Source organism: Salarias fasciatus, chromosome 13, assembly GCF_902148845.1.
Source record: "Salarias fasciatus chromosome 13, fSalaFa1.1, whole genome shotgun sequence".
Lineage (NCBI taxonomy): Eukaryota > Metazoa > Chordata > Actinopteri > Blenniiformes > Blenniidae > Salarias > Salarias fasciatus.
The window spans coordinates 11,735,411-11,747,854 of NC_043757.1; the positions used below are offsets into that span (position 1 = coordinate 11,735,411).

The window sequence follows — 12,444 nt, forward strand, 5'->3', positions numbered from 1 at the left end:
AGCGGTCTTTGTTAAAATCGTTCTTTAAACTGCTGAAAACAAATTGGCATGGTATACAGCTGGGTAATATGGCGCACGGGGACATTATTCTTGTATAAAAATGTAAGTCAGACATATATCCAAGAGGGAATTAAGCTGCTTTTCAAGGACAAACAGAGCAATGACTTTACTGTTACTTTCTCTCTCTTCAGGTTACTGATGAAAAGTGCTGACAAGAGCCTTTTGTCTGTTTATTTTTTTCCCCCAGTGCCCAAACAAGCACAATAAAGCAAAGTTTGTTTTCTGAAGTTGGAACAGTGGAGTCAGCTGCAGTCTCAAAGCAGTGTTATTTCTAAGATGAGTCTTGAAGACCAAATTTGACAAAATGTGTCATGCTTTTGGATGTGAACAGCAACCATCATCCATTCATTCATTCATTTATTCATTCTTCTGTACCCACTTTATTCCATTGCGAAGGCTGAAGCCCGTCCAGGCTGTTATCCTGAAAAGAGTGGATAGTTTGCCAGGGCAAACATATTGAGGTTGTTACAACCAGACATGCTCTCACCTCGGGCGTTGTAGTGTCACCAATTAGATAACGGTCATGTTTTTGGGCTTTGGGAAAAAAAAGCAGATCACCTGAAGAACATGCCAGGAGAAGACAAAAACATGCATCATAATCTGGGCTTAAAGGCAGCTGGACTTGCTTGAATTTTTAAGAATGTCTTGTATCGAAAATAAATTTAGGCTCAGTCAGGTTTAAATAAAATCAATGAATCAACCAGGTAACACAAACTTTGGAATTATTTAAAGAGAAAAAGGGAAAAAGTGAAATGTGAAAAGAACATATTTTATAGAGTACTTGTTTTCATAGTTAAGTTTCATTGTTTGTAATATTGCCAAACTGCCCTGAAATCTTGTGATGTTCTGTTATGGCCGATTCATCCTCCCGTGCTATTATTGTATGCCTGTTTTTATTAGTCATAGTCAATTTACCTCATTAAGCCCTCGTTAATTTCCTGGTAACCAGCTCCATCAGATAAGAAGACAAAGTGAAATTGGCGTTGAATGTGCAAAACTACCCCTCTTGTATAATTTCCAGGCTTGATGATGCCGTGAGCGGTTGGATCAGATATTGGTACATGCAAACATTTAGCTGAACATCTGCCTCTTGTTGCTGTAATTTGCTTCACTACCATCTGTTAGGCATTGGCTGGAAGCACTAACGAAGATATACATCTCTCTTGTTATAAACGTATAATGGCACTCTCTCCTCCCAAACACCCTAATTAGCCTTATTTGGTGATCTTTTCTGCATTAGTTTCAAAACTTAATACATCCTATTGTCCCCTGTGGTGGGGGTATGTGACAAGATAACAGGATACAGGCAATTTAGGTCAGCAGCATGATCATTATTTTAGTTGAACTAAATGTGCCGCTTTTAAAATTGAGTCGTTTTAATGAATGCAAAAGGTGTTGGTCTATTTTTCATAAAAAAAAAAAAAAAAAGTGTCAGAGTTACAGTTTTCAAACCCACTTGCCTGCTTACTGAATATTTTCTTCTGTGTTTTTGCTTTTGTTCAACAGATTCAACTCCACCAGCTGTCGTTCTGTATTGGCGGCACGCTGTGAGAAAAGACTCCTCTCCGCTGTGCCTCAGCGCTCCTCAGACACTTGCCCTTGACAGCCAAATGCTGCACGTCGATTGTCATGCCACCAGCCTTCTGTGAAATATGACAGCGGCTGCTTCATTGACTCAGGAAAGAGGCTCCTCCTCCGCTCGCTGTGGAGCAGATCACATGATGTAATGAAGAAGGGTCCCATAAGTTTGCTCTTCAAGGAGTCTGCCAGCAGGATATGAGTATTTTGAGCCCTTTGACAGATAACAAATCAAACCTTGTGGGAATTGTGGGAGGCCCAGAAGAATACCCCAGAGCCATGCAGTCGGAGGAGCTGTTCAGCAGGAAACTCAAAGCCTTGAATGGCAGCATGGGACCACCGGCCTCCAGCATGCAGGGGAAGCCTGATGGTGCAGGAAAAACAAACGGTACTCCAGCCATGCCCAAAATGGGTGTCAGAGCCAGGGTGACAGAATGGCCGCCGCGGAAAGATGGATGGGACGGGCGGCCTTCACCGAACTATCAGAGTGTGATCCCAGTGTTTCAGAATGGCCAGCAGGAACATACTGTGGAAATACTGGAGCAAGGCGAGGCGGTCTGCCTGGAGGTGGACTACACAGACAAATACACACTGAGTGACCTTCTCAGCCACTCGCCGCTGAAGGGTCTCCACCCCATCCGGCAACGCAGCAACAGCGATGTAACCATAAGTGACATCGACTCCGAGGACATAGTGGACCAGAACGCCGTCAACCCAAACACTGGAGCCTCGCTGCACCGCGAATACGGCAGCACGTCCTCCATTGACCGCCAGGGCCTGAGCGGGGACGGCTTCTTCACCATGCTGAGGGGCTATCGCGTGGACACCCTGGACCACCGTAGCATACCACCTCTGGGTTTCCCAGAGTTGTTGCGCTGTGATGCGTCCCTCTCCCCGAGCCTACAGACTGCTGCACAAATCGCCAGGGGTGAGATCGTGCACATTCCAGGTTACGATTACATCGACAACTCCCTCCTGTACAGCCGGGAAAGGGAGAAGTCTTTCATGAGACGTCTCAAATCGGAGTCGTCTGAAACCTCACTTTTCAGGAAACTGCGGACCATTAAGAGCGAGAGCGATGCCTTGCGGCTTTCATTAGAGGACGATCGGCGTCCGCTAAGCTTTCAGAAGTGCTTCGCTCATTACGATGTCCAGAGTGTACTTTTCAACATTAGTGAAGCGGTGGCGAGCCGAGCTAACCTGAGCCAGAGGAAGAACACGACTACTGGGGCTTCAGCCGCGTCGGCTGGAGCAGGGCCCGGAGCAGGTGGCGTCTCCGGAGTAGGAGTGTTACCTGGGCCCGGACCTGGAGCAGAAGGTGGAGCAGTAGGATGTAGCAGTGGAAATCCCCCCATGTTTGAGTCTCCGCTGGGCAGCAGGGAGGACTTGAACCCCAAGGAAAACCTGGATGCAGACGAAGGGGACGGAAAGAGCAACAGCCTCGTGCTGAGCTGTCCTCACTTCCGCAATGAGATCGGTGGAGAGGGCGAGAGGAAGATCTCCCTCTCCAGAGCCAACAGTGCCAACTACAGTGGTTTGTCAGAGAGCTGCTCTTTCGAGTCCTCTCTAAGTTCACACTGCACCAACGCAGGAGTCTCTGTACTGGAGGTGCCACGGGAAAACCAGCCAATCCACAGAGAGAAGGTCAAACGCTACATTATTGAGCACATTGACCTTGGTGCTTACTACTACCACAAATACTTCTACGGGAGAGGTAAGGAACACTCATGACATTTGAATGTATGCTTAACCTCACACTCAGGCGTAATGATGCTGAAGAATTTGTGTGACTCGGTGTTGAGGACTATCAAACTTTTCCAAACAAAGTAATTTCCTCTGCACACGACTGTACACAATATCCAAAAGAAAAAACTCCCCCAGATAAAACAGCCTATGCTCGCAGGGTCAAATATCTTCACAGTCCGGTTATTTTTGTAGGTTCACATGAAATAAGCTCCAGAACAATAGCAGGCTTGTGTTGGGTGGGCGGGTGTGTGTTTCACTTCCTCGGCAGACGAGCGGTCATGTCCTCCTCTGATATTATCCCGAACCCTGTGGAGAAACTGTGATTAGTCATGTGAGAAGAGAGAGGTGAGCGGGAGGGTGTGTTGCAGCTGTTCCCCACAGGGACCCGAGGGGTGCGAGGACCCCTCGTATGAAATTTTAGGGTCAGCAAAACTACGCCAAGGTTCCAACTCCCCTCATTAAAACACCTTTGTGACTGACGCTTGAAATGCCATGCCGACCCCGGCCCATCACTGCAATACACGTATCTGTTTTTCTCACTGTCTGTGCTTGCCGCTCTCAGCAGATTGAATTACCAATTTTTAAGCCGGCCCCCCAACCTCCCAGAAAACAGCTGCTTCACTGTTCACACTCAGAGATGCCTGAACTTCTTCAAAAAGATAGCGTGTTGAAATATCCCTGAGTGAGGTTCTACTTGCAGGATCATTCAATCAGAAGATGTGGTTCCGGGTAGCATTTTCAGTCTCCACTGGTTTGACGTTTAAATGATAGACGTCAGCTTTCATATTTGAAAAGAAATTAGTTGTCTGACACCATATTGCTCGCAAGGTATCAAAATTCAGAATTATATCCTTTTTTTTCATATTCCCAGTCATTTATTACGTACGCAAAAAATAACTACAAATGGAGCCAACTTACAAACTAATTAACTACATTTTTAGGCTTTTTGCATGGATATTTAAAATGTAAGAGCTGTGTCATTTTTGAACTGCACACATATTTGCACAGTAACAACTCTGTTAAAGCCTCTGCATCTCAAAACTAAACGGAGGCAAGCTAGGCAATGGGTACTTTTCCATCAATATTTATACCAACAAATGTCAAAATGAGGTGCCCTTCTCTTCAGTTTAAATGTCCCTTTCAATGACCACTGTTGGTTATTGACCACAAATGCTATATTTGCCTCTAACTAAAACTGCTGTGACTTTTTTAGTCCTTTAATTGTAAATATTTTAGTAATGATATTGTGGTTTTCAACATAATACATAGAAAAAAAAATAATACACAAAGAATCTTCCTCATCATTATTATTAAACAGAAACTGATGTTAAAGACGGGACAAAAAAAGCCATCCATATATAAAACATTTACAAAAGAGCAAAAATAAAAACATTGTTTGAACCTCTTTTCGTGTCAATGCATGCCATTTTATTACTACAGGCCCCTTGTTGCTCTGGATTTTCATTGTAGCAGCTGATGATGTCTCTCCCGCAGGAGGTGGACATAGCTTTTGCCCTTTTTTCATGAGGTGTTTTATTGGAGAGACAAGTCTGTCATACCATGGACACACTCCCACAGACGTGGCCATGTGTCATCACTTTACGGCAAGCTTTTATCAACCTGGGCTGAGCATCGATCCCATTGATCGCCTAAGGCCCTTCTTCCCTTAGCAACAGGAGTGCTGCTCCCTTGGCTATCCTAATGGACACAATGCCACGCCAAAGGGCCAAACCCTGCTATATACAGGTCAGCCTTATGTACTAGATGTGGGTAAACACTTTCATAGAGTTTGGGGCATTTCAAATATGCTAAATATATGGAGTGACGTGAAGAGAGGAATTGGGCATCACTTCACATGACAGTCAAAGTCATCACTTCTGTAACCTTTAGCAAATTGTCAGTGCTATGTGATGGGTGCAAGTGACATGTTAAAGAAATGTGTTGACAAAAAGCGTTCCTCGACAGTCAACACAGTGTCGCTCACTGTCCTGTTGATATTTGGATGCCGAGTAGCCTCCGATGCAAGACAGCCCTCCTGCCAACAGTTTAACCTTATGCCTCACAGGGCATTTCCCCTCAGTCCACTGTTCCTGACAATCCTTGCATTCCTCTGACAGTTAACCCTGCGTTGCCTCCACAGTTTAATTTATTATTCATGCTTGTACGTGCTGTGCCCCATCGCTGATGCCACAGTGACAAGAACCTGAAAATGTACACTGCATGCAGGACGCGGCATGGATGTGTTATCTAAACTTCAGCAGAAAATCTCTTTGCCAATGTCGGTGCTTTGCGTCCCTGCTGAGGTTTTTCTTTTTGTTGTCTGCTGAATCCAGGCCTTTCTCCTCGGATTTAGCCTGGATTAGGGTGTGTTTGCTCAAGGCATCACTGCGTGTGTGTGTGTGTGTAAGCACTATAGTGTTCACTATCATTACGTCATACAACACATACCTGCCAGAAAAAAAATCAAACAGCATTCCCAGAATTCTATAAAAAAAAAGAAACTTTAAGCTTTGCTCGACCTTCATCATAATTTCTGAGATTATTGGCTTTGTAAATCCGTCCACACATCGCCCTATCCACCTTGGGTCGACAGGAGCTGGAGCTGACCCCAGCTGACTGTGGGCAAAGAGAGGGAACACCCTGGAAACAGAAAATCACACATTCACAACCACGACAGTTAGCCTCAAACACAGGTTTTTGGACTGTGGGAAGAAATCGCAGTACCAACAGGAGAACCGCTGTGTGGAAAAGCCTCATGAAGAGTCAAGAGAGTTAAAAACGTAGTCATTCTTCAGTAGTCAGAAAGGTGGCAAAGCAATGAGAATCTGCCCATCAGCTGGTTTGCCTTCTGTATACAGTGGAGAGACCCAGGAGTTTGTGGTCCACAGTAAAAAATGAAGAAGCTCTTCCTTGTCTGGGTTATTCAAGTTACTAAATATACTGAGAAGACAAGCCTGTAACCGTTTGTAAAGCTTGTTCTCCATTTAATTTCTGCATCAGTGGATCTTCTGTCCACCGAGATCATCAAACTTCTTCATTCCTTCCTTTTTTTCTGGTTAGTTTTGTGATTGAAGCTTCATATGAATTTGCTACTTAGGCCCGGACTTGAACACAGCCAGGAAAATCTCACCAGACATTTTTCTTGCTGCAAACATAGTCAGCTATAATACAAAGTGACATTGCATCAAAACAAAATCCACAGCTTAGTGGTTATGTTATTTTACTGTGACAACTTGGAATAGGAACATGCAGTTTTGTAATTATTTTTGGGGGCAGAGGTTCACCAGACAACCATCGCTGGTTATCTGGTAGCTTTAAGCTTCAGTATTACTCAGGTAATTATGTTGAGTCAGTTTAGATTGCAGTTTAAGAATAAATGAAAGTTATTTGTTTTGAATCAAGTCTGACTCAGATGTAACATTTCACTAAACCAGTCACGAACGTTGCTCTGCGTGCGTCTGTGCCACGAGAGACACGATGCTGTGTGGAGTATCTGGGTCAGGTTCAAATTCACAGGCATGTATTTTTTATTTCCACTCTACATAAATCCATAGCTCGAAGGTGGTAGTCCAAAATAAAATGTTTAGGTCTACAATCTGTATCACATATTGGATATCATTAATCCACACAGTATTATCAAATATACAGCTTGTATGTCATTGATTTGATTATGGGGTCATTTCTGGCTAAATATGTCTCTTAAGCAGTCATTTTGTGAGTGTGTGAGTAATTCAAATCCGTTGTTCCTCCTCCAGAGCATCAGAATTATTTTGGGTTTGATGACAGTCTGGGACCAGTGGCAGTGAGTGTCCGCAGGGAGCGGCTGGACGATGGAAAGGAGAAGGAAGGAATGCAGTACAACTATCGGGTCACCTTCAGAACCAGCCAGGTAACTATAACACACCAACATGTGCCTTTTCCTCTCCTCTTATATTATTGATGCACGGTGGGAGACACCTGCACGGCCCATTGCTCTTATCTAAAAAAAAAAAAAAAAAAAGTTGTTTCCCTGCCAGAACATGCCCTGCTTCACATTTCTCATATGTTACATCGGTACAGACGCGTTAAGGTCACTCAGCTTAGTACTCAGTCAAGCAATGCAAGTGTTGAGGAATGCTTCAATACTCCCGAAAATAGGAGGCAGCTTCTCCCCGCTCTCACTTCCTAAATCTGGCCTGAGCACCTTAATGTGTCCGCTGCTTCGCTGCCGGTTGTGACTCAGTTGGCCAGTCATGGAAACGGCAAAACTGTCTCTGAGTCGGTGTGACTTTCCTCACTCACACTCACACAAAGGCATGTACACACACACACACTAATGAACACACATAATTAATCCAGAAACTGATGCATACTCTTGGTGTCCCTGGTGGTAGTGAAAGCTCTTCTTGATTGATGCTGGTTGGTCTCATTCACTGAATAATTCAGGTGCAACAGATGCGTCAGGCAGGAAAATGTCACTGATATCCAGTGCCGTTCTTGGTTTGAAGCACCACTCCCACGATGAAACAATGTATCTGGGTCATGGTAGCCCTGCAAGTCGCACGCAGACAGTGTTTTAACTCCCAAACCACTGAGGCATCTATTTGCATGAACTCTTATCATTTAGCCTCTGTGCTCTCTCTGCCTCTCTGTTCCACTGATTTTTTTTTTCTTTTTTTTTTTTTTTTTTTTTTTTTTACTCCTGCTTGCCTCGCTAAGTCTGTTAAGTAATCTGCCCTTCAGAAAGCCTCTCTGTTGGACTGCCATTGACTGCTGATGCTCATGTCCACAGGCTGCGCAGAGGGAAATGGGATTTATGGGTGTAAATGTGTCTTTAATGTTCCAAACAACAACACGGGGTTACAGAGTGGGTGTTTGAAAGCTGTTTGTTTTACTGACACTCTAATGGTTTCGATAGTAAAAAAACACTTAACATCCAGTGAGTAGCTAGCCTGTCTTAATTATTTAGAAGTGAGTTCCTAATGCTGTTCAATGAAATCATAATGAAGTCGTAATAGAGCCATTGTCCCGAATAGCAAGTCTGCATGCGAGTGCACATGTAGACGTAACACGAACACATTGTATAACTGGGAGTGTGTGTGACACGCTACAGACTACCATCTATCTCTCCCGTCAGCTGACCACCCTCCGTGGAGCCATACTGGAGGACGCAATCCCGTCCACGGCAAGGCACGGGACGGCCCGCGGCCTCCCGCTCAAAGAAGTGCTGGAGTATGTCATCCCCGAGCTCAATATCCAGTGTCTGAGACTTGCCCTCAACTCCCCCAAGGTCCCCGAGCAGCTCCTCAAGCTTGATGAACAAGGGGTGAGTACATCAGGACGTCCCCTTGTGCCCCGCGCCGTTGCAGACCTCTGCCGCTGATGATTTATTGCCAAGCTTTGAAGCAATCTGCGGTACAAGTGCTTTGATGTCAATAGTACGTGTCAAGGGAACGGTTTGACATTTTAGGGGAATATGTGTGTTTGGTTTCTGAACAAAAGCCACTGTGCACAAACTACCACTTGTGGCTTTTGTGAGGTGAGTCATGCGCAGGACGGTGACTCGATACTGAGTCCTGTCAGTCGTCACAGATCGGAGGCCGCCGGCCTGCACTCCAGGAAGTCACTGGAAAAGAAATAGGGCAGCTCAAAGCCGCCTCCTGGAGCAAAAACTAATGCTGCTCATACTTTTACTGTAGACTGAAGAAGCAAAAAAGATGCAGCATTCCAACAAGGAAAGTGAACTCTGCCGTTATGCTAATGCGGAAAAAACTGCCTTCAGAGTTGTTTCTGTTGAATCGAGATATTTCTGTGATGTTTTCATCTAACTCTTTTTTACGTGTGTGTTTTGCCCAAATGTTGAACTTTCTGTAAGGAAGGAATTTATACCTCGTATAACCTTACACTGACTTTCCACTCTTCATTTTGGAGTCATCTGTGCCAGATAGCAGCGATTGAACAGAATTTAACATCATTGTTTTATAATCAAGAGAAAATATTCAGAAAAACAAAAATGTATCAGGGTAGATAAGCGTGGAACAGATTTTATATGTAGGCATTAGCTTTGTTCAACATTCATGTCGGTTATTAAAGAAAACTGGGAAGAAATTAACTTGAGACAGCAGGAACATCTGTCCTACATTAGAGCTGCTTATAATAGGTGGATGGCACAGTCTCCCGAAATAGAGTTAGTGGAAATCCCAGACACTTTCTGACCATTTTTGACACACTTGTTCTGCTGATAGGACAAACCTTCGGACAGCTTACTCAGTCTGAGTGCGAGTGACTTGGTATTCTGCGTGGACGGTGGAGACTGCCATCTTCTATTATCTCTGTTTGAATAAAATTGCTAATAGTGATATGGGCTCTTAATAGTCGCAGATGTCAGAGAGATTTATCGTGTGATCTCACGGCCTTTAATTTCTCCTCTAATGAAACCACAAGAATGAAAGGAGAGTGGAAAGATTAACCAGTGGTGCACTGCTTGTTTTACTGCCAGGGAATTGGCTGCTGATTAGTTGAATTACGCTCATTAGCGCGCAGCCGTCCTTCCAACTGACAGAGGAAAGGCTCCTGTAATGAAAAATTGTCAGCCTTGTCTCTCTCAGATGTTGTGATTTTGCTACACACATGAGCACAGTAAGTGTATTGTCCTCTCCGAAGCAGGTTAAATGCACTCGAGACAGCTGTGTATCCAAATACAGCAAAGTAGCTTTGTCTTTAAAGAAACTCCTCCCAAGTGATCCTTCAGATCTGATAGAGGAGGATGTTCATGCCTTTGCTATGAGAAACTGTCTGCAGATACATAGATTGTTTTATTGCTTTTTTTCCCCCCCGCCCCTTCTAAGAAACTACTTTTAGAGGAGGGCCCGGGCTAAGTGGAGCTTCAAGCTTTTCCAACTGGCACTCCTCCTCACAGACCTCAGACCAAGAGCCCAGGCAGTGAAAGCCGGTTTTAGAATTGGGCATCAGTGTTTTTCTACACTCATGTTTTAATCATTAATTTTGTACTTGCTGCGCAAATGTTTGATATGTCAAGCACCTCTTAATCTGCTGTTTAACCCGACTGGACTTTGACCGCCCCGTGATGTGTTTATGTGCGGAAGCTAATGTCGGACAGAATAACTGCAGCGCAGTGATGTGCCTCCGTTTCTTTGTTTGGGTGCATCATTTTCTTCTACCACACAGCGAAAGCTTTATCGTCTTTCTTTTTTTTTTTTCCTCTCTCCTCTGCTCCGGAGATGTTGACTCTTTTTTTTTTCTTTTTTTTTTGTGAGTGTGTGTCTCAGTCTGTTAAATGGTTTCTTTAGCTGTGAAGAGAAAGCATGCAGCGCGAGAGCGTCGCAGAGAGATGGCCTTCACAATATCCTCTTGATCGGTTCAGCAGAGAAAATATCCCTGAAAGCAGGACTGTAGTCTGCTCTGTAATAGCAGGCTGTAAGAAGAGTGCAGAGCATATGTGGATGCATTTTAGATCACGGTGCAGATTGCGGAGAACCGGCTGTGTACAGATAGACTGGAAAAAGCATTATACTGTCAATCACATTTCAAGAGATAGAAATCACAAAAGGCACGTTATTGTAAGAGATAATTGATATGTCATGTATATCAGAGGCTTTTATCTAGGTACTAAAATCAGATTTGTCTTTTCTAGTACAGTTTATCAGCTGCATCAAAGGTCTTTTCCCTCTTTTATTTGACGTTATTGATAATAAAACAGGGTTTTAAACCATCACAGCCAAGGTGGAGGCTTCTGTTTAATGCAGCAGATAAGTGTGAAAGTGTTTAAAATGATGGTACAAAGCACCTCAATTAACATGAAACTTCATCTTCTGTCATATAATTTAAATCGATTGGCAGCCAAGCTCACAAGTTCTGCCAAGTGTATTATATTTGGCCACAGGAAATTATCTTTTAAACTTGAGTCCTACGTTTTGGGCGATGGGGAAGTCGGTTTCGCATTCTTTAGCTTCTTGCTGCTGTGATGATGGAAATCTACAAAAACAAGCACACACCAGTATACGCTAATGGAACCTGACAGAACTGATTACACAGTAAAGAAAATGTCAGAAGTTGACCGGAATGATAGGGAAAAAAACAAGCAAATGATAGTTAAAGTAGCCAAACAAAGGAAAAAGAAAATTGAGCTGACAAATGAGAAAACATGTAAAACATCAAAATCTCAAAATGTGGTCCTGATATTGTATGTAACGTATTTATACAGTATCTGTGTGCAGAATTCTGCTTGACGAGAGCAAATTTTCAACAAAGTGGCCTTTTTTTTCTTATTGAAGAAGTGGATCTTCTTGCACTGCTCTCGATTCTCACATAAACAAAGAATCAACGCCGGTCACATCTGAGTAACCACTGAAGCTGTTTTCATTTCAGCTGTTTTGAAACAGTCAAGAAGAAAAAGCCTTCCCGGGTTCATAAATCACCTCCTGATGCCCACAGCGACGCAGCTCAACTCTGAAGTATAATTCAGGCTTAAGTGCGATTTGTTCCACAAGTTCAAGAGAGTAATCTACCTCCTACCGAGGCCGTTATTGCAGTGCCGGAAAGCCAGCTCTCTCAGTATGTAAATCAATCCACCTGTCAGGATATTGAAAAGCCGAGGAGCTCTGTAAAATGTATGCGGTGACCATGACGTCCGCCGGCTTCAGATAATGGTGCTGCAGGACTCTCACTTCTCGGAGCAGTAGATGTCCATGTAATGGTGCCCCATGATGCTTTGGGAGGCTCGTTTTGTATTTTTGCTGCATCAGGACGCTGTGGCGCAGGCAGATGCCACAGAGCTGTTTTGTCTCGTGTTAGGACACTGCTGTATCCCCCCAGGTGCATCTCGGAGCTCTCCGGGGGAAACGCCGTCCTCGTTTCACTCTCCCCTCATTAAGCTTCTTCCCATTTTTATTTCAAGAAAAGGAGGGACTATATTTTTGAACGCCCTTCTGCTTTTGCTCGATAAAGAAAAAGGAACGTTGATAAAGAAGAGATGCGGGAAGGCAAGAAAGGCCCTTATTTTGCTTAGTTTTTTGGCAAGATCTCTTGAGTTGCAGTTTTTTTTTCATTGGCTGCTCTGCC

The 12,444-nt window shown here is 43.9% G+C and overlaps 1 protein-coding gene across 2 annotated transcripts in view; it reads left to right on the forward strand.

Moving 5' to 3' along the window:
- Window positions 1–12,444, forward strand: part of LOC115399827 (signal-induced proliferation-associated 1-like protein 2) — an 86,765-nt gene that overhangs the window by 30,804 nt on the left and 43,517 nt on the right. For both annotated transcript variants that reach the window (XM_030107407.1, XM_030107409.1), the window contains exons 2-4: window positions 1,567–3,352; window positions 7,140–7,273; window positions 8,501–8,689. In XM_030107407.1, the coding sequence (XP_029963267.1) occupies window positions 1,837–3,352; window positions 7,140–7,273; window positions 8,501–8,689 (1,839 nt within the window). In that variant the 5' untranslated portion in view covers window positions 1,567–1,836. The remainder of the gene's footprint in view (window positions 1–1,566; window positions 3,353–7,139; window positions 7,274–8,500; window positions 8,690–12,444) is intronic.